Source organism: Tenrec ecaudatus, chromosome 8 (assembly GCF_050624435.1).
Source record: "Tenrec ecaudatus isolate mTenEca1 chromosome 8, mTenEca1.hap1, whole genome shotgun sequence".
Lineage (NCBI taxonomy): Eukaryota > Metazoa > Chordata > Mammalia > Afrosoricida > Tenrecidae > Tenrec > Tenrec ecaudatus.
In genome coordinates, this window is record NC_134537.1 from 7,644,637 (window position 1) to 7,670,000 (window position 25,364).

The 25,364-nt window shown below is 45.2% G+C and overlaps 1 protein-coding gene across 5 annotated transcripts in view; it reads left to right on the forward strand.

Moving 5' to 3' along the window:
• ANO10 (anoctamin 10) overlaps window positions 1–25,364 on the forward strand; it is a 222,140-nt gene that overhangs the window by 28,582 nt on the left and 168,194 nt on the right. For all 5 annotated transcript variants that reach the window (XM_075555985.1, XM_075555984.1, XM_075555983.1 and 2 more), the window contains exons 2-6: window positions 1,625–1,777; window positions 6,940–7,137; window positions 8,258–8,392; window positions 20,390–20,509; window positions 24,187–24,756. In XM_075555985.1, the coding sequence (XP_075412100.1) occupies window positions 1,639–1,777; window positions 6,940–7,137; window positions 8,258–8,392; window positions 20,390–20,509; window positions 24,187–24,756 (1,162 nt within the window). In that variant the 5' untranslated portion in view covers window positions 1,625–1,638. The remainder of the gene's footprint in view (window positions 1–1,624; window positions 1,778–6,939; window positions 7,138–8,257; window positions 8,393–20,389; window positions 20,510–24,186; window positions 24,757–25,364) is intronic.

Consider the following 25,364-nt stretch of genomic DNA (forward strand, 5'->3'; position numbering starts at 1 on the left):
ATTTTGATGTGTTCTATCAGTTTGGGGAACTTCTCCATCAATCTTTTGAGATATTTTGCCCTAATCGCTCCCTGACCTGCTTCTGCATCAAGCGAGAACATCCCTGGGAAGATTTCTCACGCTTGGTGAAGTGGGTCAGCAGAAAGAGGAAGGCCCTTCATGAGGTGGACTGACTGACACAGCGGCCGCAGCGATGGGCTCGGGCTTAACAGGGATGAAGATGGCGCAGACCCAGACAGTGTTGGATTCTGTTGTCTGTGGGTCTGCCATGCATTCTGCTGCCTCGACGACTCCTCACACCAGGAACAGCAACACACCCTCTAGCTGTCTAGTCTGTCTAGCAGGGTTTGTACGGCTCCCTTCCTCTGTCCTGGGAACAGGACCGCCAACCTGTCTTCTTAATGTGGCAAATGTAGCCTGTCCTTGCTCCAGTCCAGGGCTACAGGTGTTGCAGACAGTCACATATAACGACAAGGGGAAGTCATTTCTCAGTCAACATTTTTCTGTTTTTCTTAGTCATCACATTCAGGCTCGTTATTAGTCAGTTTTTGTTGTTGTTTTTTTTTACCTCCAGTCTCATCTCACCCCTCTGTGCCCTGGTTCCAGCCATTACTTGCTCTCTCTAGACAACTCTCATAGGGTTTCCCACCCTCTAGGCTGATCCATTGTGATGCTCGTAACGTTACCCTCAAATGTGAAGTCTGTGTCCATTCCATGTTCATACTTGGTGATGCCTGCTATATGTAGAACAAAGCCCCGTTGCTTTGTAATCCAGGCCTGTAGTTAGACCTCAACCCATCCCCTCCTTTCTTTCCCCACACAGTTAATGCAGTAGCCACACCTGTGTTAGTCTGGGTAGACCAGAGAAACAAATCCAGGGAGACTCATGTATATAAGAAAGAGGTTTATCTACAAGAACAATTGAATATTGAGAACACGTCCCAGCTCAGTCCAGATCCAGTCCATAAGTCCAATATTTGATCATATGTCCAATACCAATCTATAAAGTCCTCTTCAGACTCATGAAATACATGCAATGATGCCGAATGCAGGAGGATCACAGCCAGTGGGTGGGAAGTCTTGTGGATCCAGTGGCGTTGTAAGCATCTCAGTGCTGGCAGGGGTCTCCACGTGGCTTGTTCAGCTCCAGAGGTCTGGTTGCATCAGGGTAGGTCCACGTGGCTTCTCCAGCTCCCAGGAAGTAGCGCCATGTGTCTTGTCAGTAGGGCGCCTCTCAGGGAGTGAGCAGAGAGAGAGAAGTGTCTCCAGCCTCCAAGGAGGAAATCCAGGAGTTCCGCACTTTCCTTGTGAAAAAGCACCCTTGACACGGTTTTCCTTCATTTACTTGCATGTCTCCTTTGTGGTATTTTCAGCTTCTTAAGGATAAAACACAAACCCCTGCTCTCTCTGTCTTTGTAAGGACCTGGCTTGCACATGCGCGTTGCTTTGAGCCTCTTGTTCGGTCTGCGTCAGGTCCTCTCACACACCTGGAAAACGAGCAGTGCGCCTTTACCTTGGAAGCCGAAACTGGAGGCAATTTAGAGAAAATGCAAGCACAGTCTATAGCACATTTCTCTCTTCCATAATAACCCATTTATGCTATTTATTTTATTTTAATTTTCAGCAAGTTTGTTCAAGATGAAAGTCACCTTATCAGCTCTGGATACCTGCGAGACTTCTTTCACGCCTTTAGTAGTCATAGAACTTGCTCAGAATGTCAAAGAAGAAACCAAAGAATGGCTGAAGAGCAGAATTATTGCTAAAAAGAAAGATGGGGGTGAGTGAAAGACATATCACCGAGAGTTAGTCCTGTCCATGGACGAAATACATATTTGGAAATGGCCTTTACCATTTCTTCATTGATGTGTTTGTTTACTAATGGCAATTTCTTTGCATGTTGTTAGTTTTCTAGGACTTGAAGACTTAAATTGCCATTAAAATTTAAGCCCCCATTGAGCTCTAAGAAACATGAGCTGCTTTGTTGATGGCACTGAGTTTTGTGCCTAGCACAGTACTTGATATATAACCATATAACCCCACCCACTCACGGTGACCTTACGGAGGACATTTGAGGCTTTCCTTGTGGGGCAGATAGCCTCAACTTTCTACAGTGGAGCGGTTGGTAGGTTTGAACTGCTGCCTTAGCGACCTAGCAGCGCCAGTAGGGCTCCTATTTAATACATGTTGTTGTTATTGTTAGGTGCCTTTGAGTTGTCTCAGACCCATAGTGATGCTATGCACAACAGAATGGAACACTGTAGGTGCTTAATATTTACCATGTGAATGAACATGTACATATCAAATGTGCCATATGCACTGTTAGGGAAGGAAGGATCAGTACATTCTTGTTGACAAGGATGTTGCCATCATTGTTGTTGTTTGTCTAGTTCACTCCAAACTAATGGCGGTCCCAAGAACAATGGAACAGGAAGGGGCCCAATCCTGCTCCATCCCATGAGAAATTGTCATTCACATCATCATGACCCATAGGGTTTCCATTGGCTGGCTTTCTGAAGAAGATTGCCAGGCCTTGCTTCGTAGTCCATCTTAGTAAGCTCCACTGAAACTGGTTCAGTATCTTAGCAACCTGACAGCGTCCACGGACAGATGTGTGGTAGCTGTGGATGCCATATATTGGTTGGGAGTCCAATCAGGGTCTCCCACATGGGAAGACAGGAACTGCACGTCTGCACTCACTGTCAGGGTAGGTAGACCGAATGTCAGCTCCTACAAATTTAGATGATGATGATGATGATGATAAAAGCTCATGGAAGAGCTACCATAAAGCAGTGAGTGACACAAACATAGCATGTCTCACGTTTTGTCATAGTAGACGCAATTCAGCTCTCAACTCACTGCCATCGAGTCAGTGCTGACTTATAGCTACCCCTCAGTGGGTTTCCATGACCGTAACTAGTTACGGGAGTAGGAAGCCCAGTCTTATCTGAAGACCCCAAACAAACATTCATATTGATGTGAATAGGGAGGGGGAGTGTCAGAGTGGAGACCCAAAGCCCATCTGAAGACAATTGGACATCCCGTCACAGAGAGGTCACAAGGAAGTGACGAGCCAGCCAGGGTGCAGTATAGCACCGATGAAACACACAGCATTCTTCTAGGTCTTTAATGCTTCCCCTCCCTTCCACTATATGACCCCAATTCTGCCTTACAAAACCAGCTAGACCAGAGTGTGTACACTGGTACAGATAAGAACTCTTGACACAGGGAATCCAAGACAGACAAACGCCTTAAGAACAGTAATGGGAGTAGTGATGCCATGAGGGTAGGGGGAGGTGGGGAGAGAAGAGGGAGAAAGGGGGCACCGATTGCAATGGTTGATGTATCACACACACACACACACACACACACACACACACACACACACACAGGGACAAACAGCAGAAATGTGGGTGAAGGGAGACAGCAGATGGTGTAAGATATGAAAATAAAAATAATTTATCAAGGGTTCATGAGGATGGGGAAGGAAGGAAAAACATGAAGAGCTGATACCAAGGGCTCAAGTAGAAAGAAAATGTTTTGAAAAGGATGATGGCAACATGTGTACAAATGCACTCGACACAATGGATTGTTAAAAGAGCTATAAGAATCTCTGCTGGCATAGTGGTTATGCCATTAGGCTGCGATCTGAAATGTCTGCCGTTTGAAACTACCAGCTGCTTCCCGGGAAAAATATGAGGCTTTCTATTCCCTTAAGAGCTATAAGAGCCCCAATAAAATGATTTATTAAAATTAAAAGAAAGAAAGAGAGAAAGCCCAGTGTGTTAGTCTAGGTGATCAGAGAAACAAATCCACAGAAACTCATATGTATAAGAGAGTTTTATATGAAGAGTTTTATATAAACAAATCCGCAGAAACTCATATGCATAAGAGAGTTTTATATGAAGGGTAAGTGTACATTAAGAAAGCATCCCGACCCAGTGCTGTCCATGCCCATAAGTCTACCATTAACCCATATGTCCAGCACCAGTCCACGAAGTCATCCTCCATCTCACAAAACACATACTATGATGCTGACTGCAGGAGGAAAGCCGAGTCAGTGAATGTGTAAGCATCTCAGCTCTGGCAGGGATCTCCACATGGGTGCTCCAGCACCCAGGGCTGCATCGGGGTAGGTCCATGTGGCTTCTCCTCAGGGATGCCTTGCAGGATGTGAGCCTTGCCAGCTGAAGCAGGAAACTGGCTAAGGCAGCTGCACCCTGGTCTGAGCATCAGAAAGCAAGAGACTAGAGACCTAGAAAGGCGAGGCTCACCGAGCCATTTATCTCTTTGTCCTTCATTGAATCCCCATGTGTTTATTGGCCAGGTTGGCACAATAAACCTTAACTGTCTCACCCAGTCTTTCTCTCGTGGAGCTGTTGGTGGGTTTGAACTGCTGAATATGTAAATTGCAGCCTAACTCATAACCACGACACCACCAGAGTTCCTTGTAATAGTAGAGCAGTGATCTGATGACACTTTGGTGATTCTATTGGGTCGATAAAACATCAAAATTTGGCCCTCCTTTGGAGGTTTTGAGTTGGGTTGTTAACCATGAGGTCATTGATTTGAAACCACTAGGTGCTTCTTGGGAGAAAAACAAGACTTTGTACTCCCATAAAGAGTTAGTCTCGGAAACCCACAGGGGCAATTCTACCCTGCCTTGCAGGGTCACTATGAGTTGGAATTGACTTGATGGCAGTGTTTGAATTTTTTTTTGGTGGTGGTGGTGGGGGGTGTCTACAAAATCTGCTAAGAAAGTAGAGAACGTTTTACAGGGGACAACACTTTATAACCTACACAAAAGAATGCCTAAATTTGTATTAAGTCATCAAATCCTGGACCCAGCTAAAATACTCTTTTTCATTCTCATCGTATATTAAACCTAATGTAGCTTATTAATCTACTTGATAAGTTTTACTCATTATTTTACCAATATCTAATTGGTATGCTCCTGGCCACCTTCTCTAAAGAATACTTGTAAATAGTAAAGTAATAATCTACCTTTAAAAACTCTATGTAGAGAAAGATTTAAAATTTAGGAAATAATTTTCTTTCTTCATATTACTTTAAATTAATTATACATGAAATAGATAATCATAATGCCTTTGATTAATATTTTTAGAAACACTTAAAATATCATTAAATCTAATTGAATACATTTACAGGGGGAAATCATTTTTAAAAATTGCTTTTTATTATTTAATACTCATGTTTACAAAATTTGTTATAGCCCAATGTTTATTTTTCCCTGTAGAATATTTTATTTAAACTTAATTTTCTTAAATTTTAGCATCTTATTTTTATATTAAGAAACTGTATCCTTAGCTCCATATTTTTGCTCAATACAGACTTTATCCCAAGAGCTAATAAATGTTGAATTATTACCTCAGGTCGCATTCTAATTTGAGTAGCTAACAAGCCACTTACTAATGCATCTTCTAGTTATTAAAAACCCTATAAAGCTCATCAAAAAAAGAAGAAGAAGCACAGTTCAATTAAAAAATGAGCAAAGGACTTAAGTAGACAGTTCTCCCAAAGAAGATTTACAGCTGATCCAAATGCACATGGGAAGTTGCTATTCGTCATTAGAAAAATATAAATCGCAGACCCAGGAGGATACCACTTCTCCCCCAGTAGGATGGCTATTATCAGGGGGGAAAAAAGCAAAAATAACAAGCGTGTCAAGAATGTGGAGAAATTGGAAGCCTCCCACATTGCTAGTGGGAACATAAATGGTGCAGCTGCCATGAAAATCAGTTTGTCCTCAAAAAGTTAGGCAAAGAACTATGCAAGCCAGCAATTCTAACCCTAGGTTTAATGAGGGGGCTTTAAAAATCTGTGGATAAAGTTCATTTTCTTTTAACTTACTTTTCCACGCATTTTTAAAAAGAGATCTTGTGAGCCTGGGGGTTAGGTTTTGGGCTGCTAACTAGAAGGTTGACAGTTCAACAGCCCCCCCGCCCCCCTCGCTGTTCTGAGGGAGAAAGATGAGGCTGGCTGTCTGCCCCTGTAAAGATGTCCAGTTTCAGAAAACCTATATATGGTCTCTGCGAGTCAGAATCTACTTGATGGCCATGGTTTTGGTAATTTTTGGTAGAAACCAAAGAATAAGAAGCACTGATTCCACAGGCTGATGTTTAGTCTCGGATGTTCATTGCAACACTGTTTCCAATAACTCAAATGTAGAAACCCACCTGAGTGTGTCCATAGAAGAGTGGAAGAACCACTATCCAGGTGACGCCAACTCATAGCAACCTAGTCGGGTGGAGTAGGAGTGTGCAAGGCTACCGTCTCTTTAGAAGCAGACTGGCCCATCTTCTGTGGAGTGGCTGGGAGGTGTGAATCATCAACACCGAAATACGGTGCCCCAGGGCTCCGTGGTATGTACTGCAACGGGCTGCATACTTATAAAGAGAAATGAAGTTCCAATACATGTTTCGACATGACTGGACCTCAGAGACACCAGGTTGAGTGCAATAAGCTAAACACAAAAGGACACAAGATGACGTGAAATGTGGAGAATGAGCAAAAATGGAGAGACCAAGTTTATTCGTAGTCCCTGGGGGCTTGTGAGTGGGGTGTGTGTGGGGGCACTAATTGACTAAGGGGTGCTGACTTTCTCCTTGGAATGAAGGAAAGCTTTTGGAAGTAGTTGAATGCAACCTATTTCCCTAAATTGTTTACTTAAAAATGGCAAACCTTTTTTGTGTGTGGCTATTTTGCCACTATGACATTTAAAACATAAAGCTGTAAAGAACTGCCACCCCCAGCTTACGCTGATTTTTATTCATTTGGAAGACTTAAATTGTTAATGTGATTTCTGTATGCCTGAAATAGTATTGGCAAAGTATAGTAAAGTATTGGTATAGTACTGGTAAAGTTTTCCTTTCTTAAGCTTCTGTGCTTTTCTCTAAACCTACACTCATTTTTCCTTTAAAGGTTCCCAGCTACTGATTAGGCCCTTGTTAAATAAGTATGAGAAAGAAACACTAGTGAATCAGAACCTATATCTTATCGGTGCTTCCAATGTAAGATTGCTACTGGGGGCCGAGGCGTTGGGCTTGGTGAAAGAATGCAATGACAGCACCATGAGAGCCTTCACCTACGGAACCCGGCAGAGCTTCAGAGGTTTTGATGGTAAGTCTCTCTCTGAATCAGTTGATCGCAAGAAAGTTTGACTACAGAGTCAGAGGTCGGCAGACTTTTCCAGGCAAAGGGCCGTAGGCTAAGTATTTGAGGCACAGCTGACTGTAAGGCTTCTGGGTCAACCAAAAGCAGTGCTAGGTGTTGAATCGGCAGATTCATGTGACTGCGTTCCAATGAAGCGTTCTTCACAAGAGCAAGTGATTAAACCCATTTGGTCCATAAGCCACAGTTTGCTGCCACTTTGCAATAGGTGAACATAAAGGACCCGGGTAATTGGTTAATATTATTCTAATTCTTAGAATGATGACTAGACCTTAGCTTTAATATAGAAAAATGGGAGAAACACATTCTCTTCAGGAACATAGAATCCCATTTCCTGAAACTTTTGGCTCTTGCTAACTACAGTGGGGCAACTAGTTCTGTTCTGGCCCAAGTAGGGCTAGAAGAGACCAGATTCTGAGACTGACAAAGAACGACTGCCAGTGCCAACCAAACGGGCTTCTTCCAGAGCTATCAGAGGTACACGATGTGCTCAGACTTCTGCAGGCTCACTTGCTCTCGATTTGTCCACCTTAGTACATAAATGATCAAGATGAAATTCCCCTCCTCTGAGAGGGTTCACCTGTCAAAGCGCTGTCATAGTTTCACATCAGACTTAGTCTAGTCCCTCACTTACGGGAGCCGGTTTCACTCCAGAAGCAAATGGCCTTACTTCTGAGAGTTTGAAGGGAGAGCATTGACCACACACACCTAATTATTCAATTATGCCCCTGGTTAGGAATATTGCTAGACCCTTCATTGGTGCTTCTGTTCCTGGTACCTAATGAGATTAGGCGAGGACCTACTCTGTGGATGTGTGCACGCTGTTGGGCAGCCACTATTACAGTGATAGCCAATTGTATTACGTGGGTGTAGAACTGACTTTTTATTCTTATAAAACATTTAAGGAACTTTATGTTGTGTTTAACTTATCAGTTTAGTACTTTGTTTACTGCTTAATTACTCTGTTTATACCATTATTTCTATAATACCTGGCAAATTTGATTAGTATTGCTTGTTTTTCTTGGGCTTTTTACAGAGAAAATAATTGGAATTTTTGGTTTAATTTTAGATAACAATGATGATTTCCTCACAATGGCAGAATGTCAATTCATTGTCAAGCATGAACTTGAAAATCTCAGAGCCAGAGATGAAAAAATGATCCCTGGTTACCCCCAGGCAAAATTGTATCCTGGAAAATCACTACGTGAGTTCATTCTATCAACCAGTTTCTGAGTACACATTCTACTGCAGTTAATTTTCCTTGGGAGACCTGGTGATAAGACGGATTATTGCTTAGCAGCTAACTGAGAGGTTGGTCATTGGAACCCACCCAGAGTCTGTTTTGAGGAAAGACCGGTCATCTGCTCTAAACAACTTAGAGGCTGCAGGACCACGTGGGGCATTTGTGCTCTGACACAGGGTCCTTGACAGTCCCCATCAACAGTCCCAGCAGACGTAAACAAGCGGCGCAGCTTTCATTTTCCCTCCTCCTGAAAAGGTCACCAACTGTACTGTGTCCTTAGGATTGTATCTGTTAGTGTTTGAACTTCATTACTTTACATCTCTAAATGTATTCTCTCTGGTTTTCTCCTCTGATTCCTCAAGGTTTCACAGCTTGAAATTAGCAAGGAAATATTAGAGGTCTCCTGAAATTTATGGAAAAATGCTATCTTTTCATTTCATTTTTCCACAAACTTTTTGAAGCCCCCTTGTATATTGGATATTGTCAAAAATTGAGTTTACATTGATTATTTTTTTGAATTCTAGTTTCAATCATACAATTTTACTTCATTTCTTAAGTTTTCTATTATATTTCTTCATTTACATTAAAAATCTTAATTCTTAATAACATGAACATAATGAGTAATCTGCTTTTTATACTATGCAATAGATTGAAAAATCATGTTAATTTTAATATTAATAATAAAACTCCTAAAATGAAGCTCAAGATTTCTTTCTGTGTTCTTACCCCCAATTACTCAAAACTCAAAAAAACCTCTCACTGCCATCAAGCCAGTGTTGGCTCACAGTCACCCTATAGAACAGAGTTCCTAAGAGTAGAAAGCCTTGTCTTTCTCCCACAAGGCAGCTGGCGATTTTGAACTATGGACCTTGTGGTTAGCAGCCCAATGCCTAACCACTACGCCATCAGGGGTCCTTACTTCCTATGCCTATATGTGGCTCAAGGATCCCTGGGGGTGCTGGTGAGTAAGCATTGAACTGCTAACCTCAAGGTCAACAGTTCAAACCCACTGGCTTCTCGAAGATGAGGCTGTCTGCTGAGAAATGCTATAGAGAGTCTCTCCTCTGTAAGTGGGAAGTGACTCGATAGCAGTGAGTTTAGGGTTAATAGATGGTTAATGTCTTACCTGCTTTTTGAAGGTTTGGTGGATTTACTTTATGAAATCTTTTAGTACTGTTATTTTGGATTTAACCTTTGAATTTTCCCCCCTAAATCATTTATATTTGTTTTTGACTCCTGAAGCTCTTTCATAATTGAAATTGTTTAATTATTTTAAAGTCATGTTAAAGTGTCATGTTGGAGTTTTCCCCTTCCTCATGTTATGGCTGGATTTTTCTGGTGGACTTCATCTGCTGGGAAGTTTTTTTATTCTCATTTTCTACTATACATATCTGGATATGGATGTACAGGTTTATTATTTTATTTGTTTTTAAATGTTCAAGATATTCCTGAATCAATCATTACCACGTGATTATCTGATATTTGACGGAGAGGAGTCAGGCCGTTTTCTGGGCTCCTCTCCCATTGCCACACTAGCCAGATGGTTAACAAACAAAAAGAAGCAAAGTGAGCACATTGTTAAAAGCCTCATCCACTGCCCCTTGTCCCCAAGCTGGTTCCTGCTTGCCTTCTGATTTTTAATGCCCTCAGGCTTACTGCTGTTGCATCCCTTACTGCTTTCTTTTTCTTTCCTGGACTGCCACGTCTGAGGACCTCTTCCCTTTCGAGGTGCTTCGTTCTGTTCCCCAGAAGCATGGCTCTGTATTTCCAGTCACCCCTTGTTTGGCACTTGACACCTCGGCTGCCAGTGCTCTGACCCATCATGTCACAACATGTCAGAGACCTACTCTAACAAGTTCCCACTCGGAATTGGGGTGGATCCTACTTAGCATTGCATGGGTGTGTGTGTGTGTGTGTGTGTGTGGGTGTGTGTGTGTGTGCGTGTGCCACTAGGAACAGGTCCAGTTATAATGAAATGTGCAAAGACTTTGGAGTTAGCAAACCAAAGGGGAAGAGCATACTCAGCATTCCTCAAGCTGAAAGAGCTGAAGGGAAAAATTCAGGCCTTGGCGTTGAAACCTGGGAGCCTAATGGGTTCTACAGTGAGCTGCTAACTGCAAGGTTAGCAGTTTGAGCCCACCAGCTGCTCCTTGAGAGAAAGATGAAGTTTTTTGATCTCATAGAGATAAATTGCATTGGAAACTCTAGGGAGGAGCTCTGCTCTGTCCTATAGGGTTGCTAAGAGAATCAACTTTGACAGCAGTGAGTTTTGTGTTTTCTTTTTAAACAGGCAACATAATGATTGATGCTGGAAGCATCGAGGGAAAACGAAAGAATACAGAATCACTGTTCAAAAAGATTTGGTGGACATTCAGCCATTTCAGAAGTAGCATACAAGCAAGAGCCAGTGTAGTAGAGGACAAAGTCCAAGTCACACTGAAGGCAGGGGCAGAAACCAAGAACCCAGGAGCTGATGAAGTACTAATAGAAATGTTTCAACAAACTGATTCAAACTGGAAGCACTCACTCGCATGTGCCAAGCTATTTGGAAGAGAGCCTCCAGGCCAAGTAACTGGAAGAGATCCATATTTGCTTCCACCCAAAGAACAGTGACCCAACAGAATGCGCAAATTATCGAGCAGAATCATCAATATCACATGCAAGTAAAATTTTGCTGAAGATCATTTTACACTGGTCGCAGTAGTACATTAACAGAGGGCTGCCAGAGGTTCCATCTGGATATGCAAAAGGACGTGGCTGCTGTTATCAGATGAATTTTGGCTGAAAGCAGAGAACACTTGTGTTATTGATTCAACAAGCAAATTTGTCATGGAGGAAGCGTCGCCAAAACACTCCTTAGAAGGAGCATGGCAGGTCTCCATTTTACATACGTCGGACGTGTTATCAGGGAGACTAAACAAAGGAACCACCAAACTCACTGTCACTGAGCTGATGCCTGCTTACAGGGACCCTATGGGGCAGGTAGAATCCCCTGTGAGTTTCCGAGACGGTAACTCTTTATGGGAGTAGAAAGCCCTGTCTTTCTCCCGCAGAGCGGTCTGTGGTTTTGAACTGCTGACCTTGTAGTTAGCAGCCAAACGTACTGCACTATACCACTAGGGTGCCTTATCAGGAGGGACTAGTCTGGGAAAAAGACATCATCTTGGTGAAAGAGTCAATGGAAAAGGAAATCCGCAAACACGGACTCAAACATAACGATTAAGAGGATGGTGCCAGCCAGGGCCACTCCCCCTTCCATGGTCCATGTAACACTGACAGCAAGGACCCCTCTAATGGGGTCGTGGTGGTGCACGTGTTAAAGCAGTTGCCTGTGAACAGAAAGGTCGTTGGTTTAGCTCCTCTGGAGAGAAAAATGTGTAAAGACTCTCAGTCATTCACCACCACTGAGTCAATTCCAACGCTTAGTGATCCTGTAGGACAGAGCGGAACTGCCCCCGGGTTTCCCAGGCTGGAAATCTATCCCGGAGCAAACACCTCACCTCTCTCCCATGGGGTGGCTGCTGGGGTCGACTAGCAGCTGCACCACCTGTTGATGAGCTGCCAACCTTTTGCAGCGACACCTCCAGGCTGCAGCCTTGGAAAATCCCTGTAGGGTCACCATCTGTCAGAAGTGACTTGAGGCCAGGGGTGGAACCCTCTAGGAGTCCTGGGGTGCTAAAGACAGTTAAGCGCTCAAGCATTAATGGACATGGTGGTGGTTTGAACGCACCCTGCCATGTCTGAGACAAAAGACCTTGAAAAGACCAAGGAACAAAGTTCCACTCAGCTCCACAGGAAGTAGTGGGGAGACGGGATTGCGCTCGCTCTCTCTCTCTCTCTCTCTCTCTCTCTCTCTCTCTCTCTCTCTCTCTCTCTCTCTCGTGTGTGTGTGTGTGTGTGTGTGTGTGTGTGTGTGTGGTGGTGGTGGTGGTGGTGGTGGTGGTGGTGGTGGTGGTGGTGGTGGTGATTTAACAGCCCTTGATACTCCCTGTTCTTTTGCGCAGCCTCCATTGGGCTGGTTCCCCGTCTGTGTGTGGCCCAGAGCGCCTGCCATCACTGGCTTGCTAGTGCACACTGGGTTTTGTCCTCTTCGCCCTCTGAGTCATGCTCTGGGCCTGGGTGAGAGATGCCTTTGCTCGCTCTCCTTGTTGAGCTCCATGGCTTGTCAGAAGGAGCAGGGCTTTGGGATATAGGTGGCCATTATTGCTTGTCCTCCTTTCCATTCCATCGACATATGTTTTGATGCCAATTACTTTGTATCATTTTTATTCCTTCTAGTCGTTGTTGTTGGACTTATGTTCTGTTAGTGCATAGATTAAAGATCACCATTATTTCTGGAAACATTTTCTTCCATCACCTTTGAAGCTTTGGTTACATTGATCTCTTCAAGTCTTCAGGCATGCCAATTGTATAAATAAGGGCTGTTCGGTCTTACATCTTTGTCTTTGCTTTTGAGACTTTGTTCTTGCTTAACCGTCTTAAGCTATTTGCCATTTTTTCCCGACTCTGCTTTCAGTCTTTTTTTTTTTTATATAGCTTTGTTATAACTGTGTTTCTCTAACAGAGGCATGTTTCTCTTATGTTGCTTTTCCCAAGATTTGGCTCCTTAGTCTCTCCTGCTATTCTTTGTGTTTCGATTTCAAAGGTGCGATGTTTGTTTGAGTTCTTTGAATTTTGTGTAGAATTTAATCGTTTATCAGTGTTGGACACTGCGGTATTCTGCTGCTTCCTCTCAGTTGTTTTGTTTCTCCTTGTCCTGTTTTCCCCATGTGTCATTACTATTTGCACAATTCTTTCTGATGAAATGAATCCCTAGTTCTCCCAGACTGGCCATTTCAGGAGGAAGCTTGTGTGTAGGTGGGGAGTGGGGTAGGGGTTGTGTATTAAAAATGTCTTCAGACACGCCTGGGTACTAAGTCAGATATAATACAAAAGTTCACTGAGTGGGTTGGTAACTTATAAGCATCTTGTTTTTTTCTCTCCACCTGCATGAATCAGCCCATCATGTGGAAATCACCGCCTCTATCTTTGTCTGTCTGTGTGGGTACAGCCTCGGGGGAGGGTGGCTGGGCTAAAGAAAAGGGGGGCACTCTTTCATCCAGTGGGGACTCTGAAGCAGCAGCTTCCCAATACCCCTGGCTGCTGCAAAGAGAGGAATTTTTAACCTAAATGCCAACTTGAAAGAACTCTGTAAATGTATTTCTCTTGAGTGTATTTCTCTTGAGTTTGGTGTCCTGAAGCAGTAGCAGGGAAGTAGGTTCCTCACAGGCAGCATAACATTTTCATAAACAAGGATTATTCTTTTTAGTATCGGTGCGAAAGCTACCAGAGTTTTGAACTGTGTATTTTATCACGCCACACCATTTGTGACACTGAGTGATTTGAACTGAGCATCTTGTAGCATCAGCTCCGTCGTGGTCATGTGAGAGTTGCGATGAGGGTTGCAGTCAAGCTGGCAGGACCCGATTCTAAGCTATGCCTTTCTCTCTTCCTTCATGCTTTTGAAATGCTGTTACATCATTTTAATTTTGGTTGGAGAAAGGGCATACGTATGATTTGACACTGCTAGCAAGTGCAAATTGCAGAACTTCTAAAACTTAGAGTCACTTAAAATGCTGAATTGCCATTAAGTTAATCCACAGGAGTCGGTGGAAAGGCTTGTTTTAGCCCTTGGATTTTGTGGTGTTCGCGTGGGAGCCACCTTCAGAAGCTGCTGTCTCTGAAGCTGATCAGCAGAGACCTTAACTGGCACCCTATCTTCCTGCCTGCTTTGCAGGAGCGGCTAGGGCTTCCAGGAGGAAAAGCCTGCACTGGGTGCAGTCTAATTCGATTTCCACCTCATATGTCATGGTTATACGTTTGTTTCAAAGGGAGCTTTCATTAGGCAGATAGCCAGCTGTGCCCTTGTTGTAAACGTGATGCTGAGGGGCTGTAGTGCACCATGCGGCTAGGGCCCTTCCTCCTCCCGTCAAACAGCAAGCACTGGGGAGAGCTTCCAGCACCACCACCCCCTTCGTGGCCATCCCATTTCTGGTTTTCCACGTGGACTGAGACCTCCTCATACCCCCTGACCCTGCTGTCTCTATAGGTGCTTAAAAAATCGCCGTTCCTATGCATTTTGTTGTTGAAAACACAACGAAACCCTTCCCAGTGTATGTTCCCCACGTCCCGTCGGTGGCAGTGATGGCCCTCTTTGAGGTGTGCCACTCTTCTCTCTGCCCTTCCCTGAGCTCTTCCTTCCCCATAACAGACGTCCACGGCCCCCGAGCTTCCACTGCCACCTACGCTTTCAAGTCGCTGCTATCAAGTGCCTCCCATACAGATGGTTTTGTCCAAGGAGCCATGCCTGCAGCAGGCATCATTTGCTAATTAAACTAAACAAGTGCTTGCCTTTGGCTTTAAAGAGACTTCAGGGCATATATTTTTATTCTAAGGTTTAAATATTATAACAGGGCAATTGTTTCAGGAGCTCATCTACCCTCTGCAGCCCTAGAGCTTGTGAGAATTTGAAATTCTAGCTTGTGTTTTCTTTCCTTGTTTTGATAAGGATTCTTCGAGGTAATCATTGATCAGAATGTTCAGCTGTGGTGGCTGGGCACCATCCAGTTCTTCAGGCCTCTTGTCAAAAGAGAGAGTTGTTCATGGAGGCCGTCAGCCAACCACACATTGTGTACACTCCAATTCCCGACAGTCTTGCTTCCCTGCCAGTCCAGGCAGCTGGAAGTCCACTCTTAAATGGAACAAAACAAACAAACAAAACAAATGAAAGGGTGTTTTTTGGTGGTGCCTCTCCAGTTTTTGTTTTTTAAAAGAGTAATTAAGGGGTCACAAATCTTTATGTATGAACTGTATCCCAAGGAATGTATTATATGCTGTAGGTTAGAGCTTTGTCTTATAATGTCTACCAAACGATTATCATGCTTTAATTGATGTCATGATTAATCTTTCATTTTACATGGCTAATTCTTTGGAATCCATGTTGATGCAAACAGTTGCACGCTTGGCTGCTAACTGTACAAGTTGAAGATTTGCATCTCCCCAGAGGCACTTTGGAAGAAAGGCCTGGTGATCTATGCCTGGAAAACTAAGCCATTGAAACCCTATGAAATAGCTGTGTGGGAGCCAGCTTGACGATGGGAACGATGAGCTAGGGAAGGTCGGGGGCTCAAACACCTGCTGCCAGCAAGTCGATCCCTCGGACAGAGTAGAACTACCCCGATGGCTTTCAGAGACGGTGTATCTTTTCGGTAGCAGAAAGGCCCATCTTCCTCCTTCGGAGCCACTGGTGGTTTTGAACTGCTGACCTTGCAGTTAACAGCCAGACATATAACCCACTCCACCACTTTGGGGGCAGTGAGTTTATATTCGTTGGGGGAGGATCACTTTGGGAAAAGGTTCGAATGGCTGTGCAGCTTGATGGATATAATCAGCACCATGGAATTGAACATGTAGAAGTTGTTGACTTGGTTTACGTTCTGCGGTGCATTTTGTTGACACAATAACAAGATAAAACCCATGAAAACATGAACTACGTCCAAAGGAGAAAATCAGTTCTAGTCTGACACACACGAGGTTGCCCTATATTTGAAATCGACTTGCCAGCAAGTGGTGGTGAGAATGTTGTCATCGGATGTCGTCTGTGTACAGGTGGGTAGTCAGATACAGCCTGCTTCTGAAATCTAATTTGGCCTTATAAGAATGATGGAATAAAGGCCAGCTGAATGTCACGTAGCAGCCTACGGAGATTAGGTCACTCGTGCGCACTTACAGGGCTTTACATAGGCACACAGCTCTGTGCGCTCCTCAGGTGATGGCAAGGTGGGCCACTTGAGCCGACCCAGTGGCATCCAGAACAAAAGTCTGGCATTCTGCTTCTGTGGAGAGTGAGCAAGCGACAAGGAAAGTGTCTGCTGTCTAGTGGATTCTGACTCACGGGAACCCTGTGGACAAGATAGGCTCCCAAGGCTGTCATCTGTATGGATTCAGACTGCCACATCTCTCTCTACTGAAGACCTACTGGATTTGAACCACTGACCTTTGGTTTACAGCTGAGCACATGGCTACTGTGCCCCCAGGGCTCCTATAAAGATTCCAGCCAAGGGACCCCAGAGGAGCGGTCCCACTCTGTAACACACGGCGTCGCCATGCATTGAAATCGACTCCATGACCAGGCAATAACCACACACGCTGTTTGCTCACACTTTGCCGGGTGCATGTGGGCCTTTATTGCATGAAGCAGTGATGGAAACTGTGTAGGGGATATCCCCGAGAGTCATTCTGTTTTTACTTCATAGAGCAAATGTCATGTGTTCACACCCGAGACTAGGGTCTCCCAGGGGCTGTGAGGCTGTGCCAGGGGTGCCCACCTTCTGCACAGACTGCTAGGTGGTGGTGTTTGCTGGCACCCCTTGTGCTTGTTCCATTGCTGGGGTCAAGGCAGCAGGACCCGCCACTCCCCTGTCGTGACGAGGCCCTGTAAGGAGATGTGAGGCATTTTTGTTTTTACTTTGGAAGTAAACACATCACACACACCAAAGAGCGTGGCGGGACTGAGTTAGCACTATTGCTGTTTTCCTTCATTGCCGGGTCCTTCTGGAAGCCAGGTGACTGAGAGTCTCTCTTAGTAGACATCCATTTGCTTTTCCCCATCACCGGCTGTGGTGGTCATCACCCAGAGTACAGGCCAAGGTCATTTGGCAAAAGGAAGGAAACCTCGTGGAAGCTGTCCATTCCTTTAAACAGGCCTGCAGCGTCATCTTTTCCTTGGAAGGTAAGCCTCCAGCATGAGCATTCCTGGCTGACTTGAGAAAGTTGAAGGATGAGAACAAAGCTCAACAAGCCAGAGACTGCCCCCCCCACCCTCACCCCCTCCAGACCAATAGCTGCTTTTAGAAGCTGAAACCCAAATAAGGCTCTTGACATTGCTGGTAACGGGAAGGCCAGTAATTTAGGACTCTGAGTCCCTCAGGTCATGATTCTGTGTTTAGAAGTCAGCGTGCGAGCCGAGTGTTGTGCCTGCTGGGGAAGTCTCCTAGAATCTAATCGAATCTTTAAGAGAGACAAGTTTGAAGTAGCAGACTAATCTTTTAGATGCCTTACACCGTTCAGAGTTAAGGGGGAATAAAAGACTCTACCCTTGATATAGGAATTTAAAGAAAAAGTAACGAGTAACAGGAAGCAAGACCCGGGCGTGTGTGTTCCCAGAGGAGGCAAGAGTCAGAAGACTTGAGGGCGATCAGTCGGCGTTCACTGAGCTGATGGAGAATCCGCCGACACATTCTAGAATAAAAATATGAGAGGCCAGGAAAAAGATTTGACGACACCAGACGCTGTCGCATGTCTGCCTTTATAACCCTACTTGCTGATATTTTGATTCTTCCTCCATTAAGGAGGGTTTTTATCACATCGCTAGCCCCCACTGTTTTCCTTTGTATAAATTATACATAAGAGAGCATTCTAAGCTGAACTATAAGCCTTTAAAAAAAAAAAGATACAGGTTTTCCCCTGCTGTTCCTCTCAGCTGTCTTCTATGTTATCTTTCTTTACATTTCTAAGAAGTTAGGTTGACTTTTCAACCACCCTGGAGGTGCCATGACAGGGCCCTGTCATGAGAGCACACAGTCTCTCTGTTACACGGCGTATGTCGACCTAGAACTCTGTAGAAACGCTGTGTCCTGTCCATCCTGCTGGGCCGCGGGGAGGGGCCTGCTGCCCATGTTCTCACCCCTTTCCATGGTGGCCTGTAGGTAAGAGATAGGGGTGCGTGGTAGAAGCATGCCTGCGCTTCAGTAAGACACTGTACCAGAGGTCGAGAGGAAGGTGCACAGGTGTTGAATCTGAGTTTTCACACCCACTGAATACTCGCCTTCCTGAGGCCCTGATGATCTCCCCCAACCCTCCACCACCACCCCCACCCCCCATCTCATGAGTCACCGTCATTATGAATGAGGGGATGCCCCATTTCTCTGTAATGTTTCCAGGGTGTATTGACTTTGGAAAAAATCATCTCTTTCACATTCCACCTTTTCACAGGTGGGAAAGGACTTACAAGTTTTGCATCATGTGTAATTATATAAAAAACAAAGTATTGGAGGATGAAATAATAGCATTCAGGGAATATTATGACATCTCAGGACATGTTGTGCTCTGTGTATATTGACTTGGAGAGTAAGCACATATCTGTAGTCTTTTACACGGTAAAATATGATAGAACCGGTATCTAGAAGGACTGCAATTTTGTTTCAGACGTACATTTTTGGGTTTATTCTAAATGTACAAGAAAATGTTATTCAACAACAGCTGTTTCCCCAGTGTGGCAGTTACATAATCTGCTGTCAACTTGAGTGAAAGGGTGGAATCTAGCCTGTCAATCAGGTCATAGCCAATGAAGCCACTGTGTGGGCATGGCCTTCTACTGAGGATTCTGGGAACTCCAGTCTTCCTCCCTGGAGGCAGGACATACTCTCTCTCTTTGCTTGACATTCCTGTTGACAAGCCATTTGGAGTTACACTGATGGAGCCAGAGTGCTGAAACTGGTGGAGCCCTGTGGAGACCCGTACCATTGCTGAGATGCTTCCACCGTCACTGCATCCACAAGACTTTCCACCCACTGGCCTGTGATCTTCCAGCATTTGGCATCGTTGCATGTGTTGTATGAGCCTGAAGAGTTTATAGACTGGTATCAGGCATCTGGGCTAATATCGGACTTGAAGACTTGATCTGGACTGGACTGGGGTGTTTTCTCAATATTCAATTGCTCTTGTAGATAAAGCTCTTTCTTACACACTTATGAGTGTCTGAATTTGTTTCTCTCGTCTACCTAGAGGAACACACCAAGGAAGGGGTAGGGGAAAACCGAGACCCTTTCACATCAGAATCTGTTCTCTTCTTTGTGGCTTAAACTTGGGCTTGCATTGCTTTTACAATCAAAGAAAGTAATGAAATTTACAGTCTGAAGACTAAGGGACTATAGGTTGCAGGGACAGTAATGTATTGAATGTGGCTCTTCTAGCCGGAGTCTAACTCCCACCAGATGACCATTCCCTGCCTGGGTCTGGTAAGAAGGTGAGGAAGATCCTGATAGGATTCACCCGGGAGTGATTGTGACCAGGATCCTTTGCATCACCATCCTGCTGTGTGCAGAATGAGCCCTGGCAGAAGCAGGAAGCAGGATCTCATTACCAGCAAAGCCAGGAGTGGAACTCATCCCCTAGACCTGAGATTCCTGTGTAGTGAGCCTCCTGCATCCAGAAGACAGCTGTAACATCAGAGATGCAGCGGCAGAACCAGGAGCCAGAGCATGGAACAGTGGTGGACTTCCCAACCCACAGAGCAAATAAAGCTGGGGGCTTTTGTGCAGGATGCTGGCTCGTGGAGTCGGTGCCTTGTGCCCGGGCACTTAATTGGGGAAGCTGGGCTCTTTGACCCATGGAAATGAGGCTGGAGCCTTTGGACTGAGACTTAGTGGTGTAGGATGCCTCTGGGCACTTACTTCAGGGAGCTGGGTTTGCTGACTCACTTGAGTTGAATGCTTTGGGGTGGAGACGCACAGTGGAGTGGCATGCTTCTGTGGACATTTGTTAGCAGACCTGAAAGAACTTTGTAACATGTCCTGATTAACAACAATCCCCAGCATGTCTCACCACTATTACAACCTGTTGCCTTCCTTAGTCAACCCTTTAATCATGAGTTTTGCCTCTGGGTTCTGCATAGCTGTTGCAGTAGATACTCGATCCTCCCCAAACTTCCCCCAAAGCAAACTGACTGCCATCGGGCCCTAGAGAGGTAAAACAGAACATCAGTGAAAGCAACATGTAGGCTTTTGCGTGAGCACTGTCCAGGCCTGCCTGGTGGCCTGCAGTCCCGTCTCTTACCGCAGTGGTGGTACAGTGTCTGCTGAAGCCTCACCCGCGGTGTTGGATCTGTTTTATGGACTTTGGCCCATTTTCTCTCTGCAGTGAGGAGATTGCTTACCTCTGGCATTGTGATTCAGGTGTTTCCGCTGCATGATAATGAGGCCCTGAAGAAGCTCGAGGACACCTGGTATACGCGCTTCACCGTCAAGTATCAGCCCATAGGTATGTGGATCAGCCCATGGGGATGTATGTCTGTGTCAGTACCCATTCTCCAAGGAAGGAGGGCCGGCGGGGTCAGGAAGAGCTTCCGTCTGACAATGAAAAGCGATGATTCGACCGCGGAGGCAGACATGTAATGTTCAGAGTACGCTGGCTGCATGGGGAAAGCATTTCTTTTGGGGGAGAACTGGGTTAAAGTACTTATTTTTCATCTCTGATGTCCTGCTAGGTGGACTGTATGAGTTTTACTGGCAATAATTTTAGAGTGGGCTTCCCGAGGACTTTACAAGAATTTAGTCTGACCTTGAATATTGTGGCTGATGCTGTAGGGCCAAGCAGTGCTTACACTTAGGCAAATACTATCAGGCCTAAACAGGTTTTGAGATAGTATAGAAATATTTTGTGTGTTCCTATTTTCTCTGACTATACTTATACCAAGAGTTATTATTTTATTTAGTATGTATTGAGCGCTACTTTATGTCAATACAGAGTTTCAAAAATATTCAAAATTGCTGGCTCAGTAATGCATTTGAAGTGTCGGACGTACAGTTCAGCTGGTAGATTTCCCCATAAACATTTGCAAAATGTTCTTCTGCGAAGGCCATTTCTTCCTTGATTTTGTTAAGAGGAATGCTTCCAAAATATTCTTTATGATTTCCATTTCTGAGCACCACCATGGTAATGATGTTATAAGGAGCAAAGATTGTTTTTAGGATCATATTCTGAAACTGCATTTATTATTATTTTTTATTTTGTAGAGGTGGAAGTTTTGTGGTATTACAGTAGCTACTTTGTGCTAGATTCAAGGCATTCTTTCACTTGGCTTACGCATCGAAGTGGAAGGAAGTACATTTGGTTATTGCCTGTAGGGCTAGATGCCGGTAGCATCTGCCAGCTAAGCGTGGGCCTGGCTGTGCTGGTGGCTTCAAGGTGTCCGGGGAGTGCTGGCCCCAGGAGAGTGGCCGGACACAGGCACATCTTGAACCACCCTGTAGAGGTCACCTGTTCAGAACCCAACACACAAGAACCATCTTTTCTTTGCAGGCAGCTCCTCTAATCTGCTGCAGATTGAGGTGGTGTTATCATAGTCACCAGCCTGATGAGCCTCAGGGGGGTTGCTAGAGGGACTAAGGATAGGAAAAAATGGCTCAGTATCATCACTCTAACCCACCTCCATAGACTCATCTGACCAAAGTATCTTTTAAAAATGATATGGCATGCAATTGACCAAAAACAGTAAGTTCAACTTCTGCTGCCCAATGTTTGCCACTGGCACATCCCATCATGGTGCCAGGGCAGGATGCTCTCACTATCCAGACACTTGCCGATGTGGGTGTGGTAGGCAAAGCAGGTAGTGTAAGTGAGCTCTCTTGGTTCAGTTAGCTTGAATTGAGTTCAGACAACGTTAACAGTAATGTGGCCTGGGCCTTCTGCCCAGTGTTTACATGAAGATAAATCTCTAAGAAGCCTTGCTAGTACTCTGGGTTGTCGGTGTGTTGGACCGCTAACCACAAGGTCAGCAGTTCAAACTCATCCACTGCTGAGAGAGAGAGAGAGACAGACAGAAAGACATGGACTATAGACATGTGGACCCATAGAGATATGTGAGGCTTTCTCTCCTATAAAGAGCGTAAAGTCTTATCCACTCAAAAGGGCAATTCCACTCTGTGGGTTTGCTATGATTAGGGGCTGACTCTAGGGCAATGGGTGTAGGTGTACAAGGGGGTAACCCACCCCCCAAGCAGATTTGTGCTGGGCAGAGTGGAGCTTTCGTAATTATGAATTTTTCCTGCTAGGCGAGCACTGAGCAACTCTCTCTGAGTTAGTGCACCCAGTGGTGTCACCTGGGAAGGTTCTCTCTGGTCACAGTGAATTTTTTCGTAAAAGCAGTTTTGCTCAAGCCTCGTTTATTGTGATGGCTGGTTTAAGAGAACAGCGTGCAACTGAAAGTTTGTTTCCTGCCTGGGAAAAATGCCGCAGAAACTGCTGTGATGTTGAACAAGTGCTATGGGGAAAACTCAAGTGTAGGAGTGGTCTCATTTCAAAAAAGGTGAAATGTCGATTGATGACAAACCTCATTCTAGACATCCATCAACTTCCTGAACATATGAAATGTTTGTAGTGCATTTGGAGTTCATTCCACCTGGTCAGACTTGATCAAGCTTTCTATTTAGAGGTTCTGAAAAGATTGCATAACAGTGTGCCACAACAAAGTCCTGCTTTGTGACAGACAGGGGACTGGTTCTGCCACCCCGACAATGCACCTGCCCATCTCAGTGCACCATCTGAGTGCAAAAAAACCTGCATGCCTTTCTTGCCCCACATACCTGACTCACCTGAACTTGTTTCATGGGGCTTCTTTTTGTTTCTGTGAATGAAGAGGGACATGAAAGGACAGCGATTTTACAATCTAGAGGAGGTTAAGAAAAAAATGAGGGAGGTGCTGTGCCATCCAAACAGATGAGTTTGAAAAATGTTCCCAGGAACGGAATCACAGATTTGACAAATGTGTTGAGTGGAATGTAGAATACTTTGAGGGTGATAAAGTTGTTTTGTAAAAAAAATTAAATCCATAGGATTGCAGGTGGGGTGGAGAATTCTGTTTTTGGGGGTACCCCCTCATATGCTAAGACATTGAGTTTAAGTAAATGTTCTAAAGGAGAATATGTAAAGTTGTGTGTGATCTTGAATAATTTGTATTCTTCGGAGTATCGACAATTTTGCCATGATTCATTGATGCAGACTTCTACTGGTGGGTAGGCTAAGTGTGGTAGTTGCATAATCTGGTGTCAACTTGCAAAGGGGTGGAGTCTAGACTGTCAACCAGGTCGCAGCTTGATGACCTCATTTGGAGGTGCCACGGAGATAAATAGCTCACTGGAGGTCAGGCACCCACAGACTCTCTGCTTAGTCTTCCTGCTGACAAACCACATGGAGACCCCTGATGGAACCAGAGCCCAGGAGCTGCAGGAGCCACCTTGAGGCCCACGCCAGTGCTGAGATGGTTTCACCACCACTGGATCCACAAGACGTTCCACCCACTAGCCTGTGACCTTCCTGCATTCGGCATCGTTGCATGTGTTGCATGAGTCTGAAGAGGAAATTATAGACTGTATCGGACTTATGGACTAATATTGGACTTAAGGACTTGATCTGGATGGGGCTGAGATGTTTCCCTTAGTATACAATTACTCTTTGATAGAAAGTCCTCTATTACACACATATGAGTGTCTATGAATTTGTTTCTGTAGTCACACATGGACTAACACACTCAGTAAGGCATAGAGTCCTTTTTTGGAGAAGACTATGTGTGACTGTATTGTTAAAGTGGGAACAAAAATAAGAGCCCTCAAATTAACATCTCAGAGCTGGGGCTGAGAGTTTTCAGGAAGGCAACCTCCTGTGGAGGAGGTAAGGGGAAGCTGTCTGAGGGTGCCTCACATCGCAGCGCAGCCAGCCCGGCGTCATGAGGACAGTTTTGGGTGTGCTGTGTAGACACGTGGGTGTGTACATAGCATGGGTAGACTTAACACACTATGGGGAATGAAGATAACAGTTGATCTCCACTGGGCTACAAAATTGACTAAGCTTGCTTGAATAATATTAGCAATGTCTATTTAAAACGTATTTAGTATTATGTATATTTCTGAACCTGTTTCTCTCCCCCCCCCTTCTTGTAGACAGTATTCGCAGCTACTTTGGGGAGACGATTGCCCTCTACTTTGGGTTTTTGGAGTATTTCACGTGTGCCTTAATCCCCATGGCCATCATCGGGCTGCCTTACTACCTGTTTGCCTGGGAAGACTACGACAAGTACGTCATCTTCGCCTCGTTCAACCTGGTCTGGTCCACCGTCATCCTGGAGGTGTGGAAGCGGGGCTGTGCCTGCATGACGTACCGATGGGGCACGCTGCTCATGAAGAGGAAGTTTGAGGAGCCGAGGCCGGGATTCCATGGAGTCCTGGGTACCAATCCTGTCACCGGCAGGGAGGAGCCGCTCTACTCCAGCTACAAGCGACAGATGCGCATCTACTTGGTCTCCCTGCCCTTCGTGTGCCTGTGCCTCTACTTCTCTCTGTATGTCATGATGATTTACTTCGACATGGAGGCCTGGGTCCTGGCACTGCATGAGGACAGTGAGTCCGAGTGGACCAGCCTCTTGTTGTACGTGCCCAGCATCATCTATGCCATTGTGATCGAGATCATGAACCACCTCTATCGATATGCTGCCGAGTTTCTAACTGCCTGGGGTAAGAGGCTACACGCTTGTGTTCAGGCCTGATGTGCCTGTGAGAGTCCATAGGCTCCACACACCCGTGTTAGCTTATAAAGAAGGTGTGTTTGGCTCTGGGTCCGTTACAGGGATGCAAGCACAGCTCACCGGCTCTGATGGTGTCCTGTCATGGCTGTCACAGCGCTCGTGGGTGCTCATTACTGTATTCTCAGTGCCCTGCTAAAGGGGTCCTGGGGGTGCTGCGGGCTGGGTGTTGGTCCACGGTTCAAACCCACCAGCTGCCCCATGAGGGAGGGAGGGCACCTGTTGCTGTCATGACGCACAGTCTTGGACCCGCCACGTGGAGTCCCTTTGAGTCACAATCAACTCGGTGGCAATGGTGGGTAGGCAGGATTTCAGTCTCTCCCCAGGACAGCAGGCTATCAAAACTGTTTCATGACTTTAGAGGTAAACCAGTGAGACTTTTTCCAAGGCGCAGAGTTTTCCCTCTCATGTCCTTTCTCATCTCGAGCCAGGTTAACCTGGGCTTAGTCGTGTCCAAATCCTGTGTGCCCGAGACTGTCACCCAGTGTTCATGCTGAGGGCCGATGGAAAAGATCTTCCTGATGACACTCGGAGGGACTG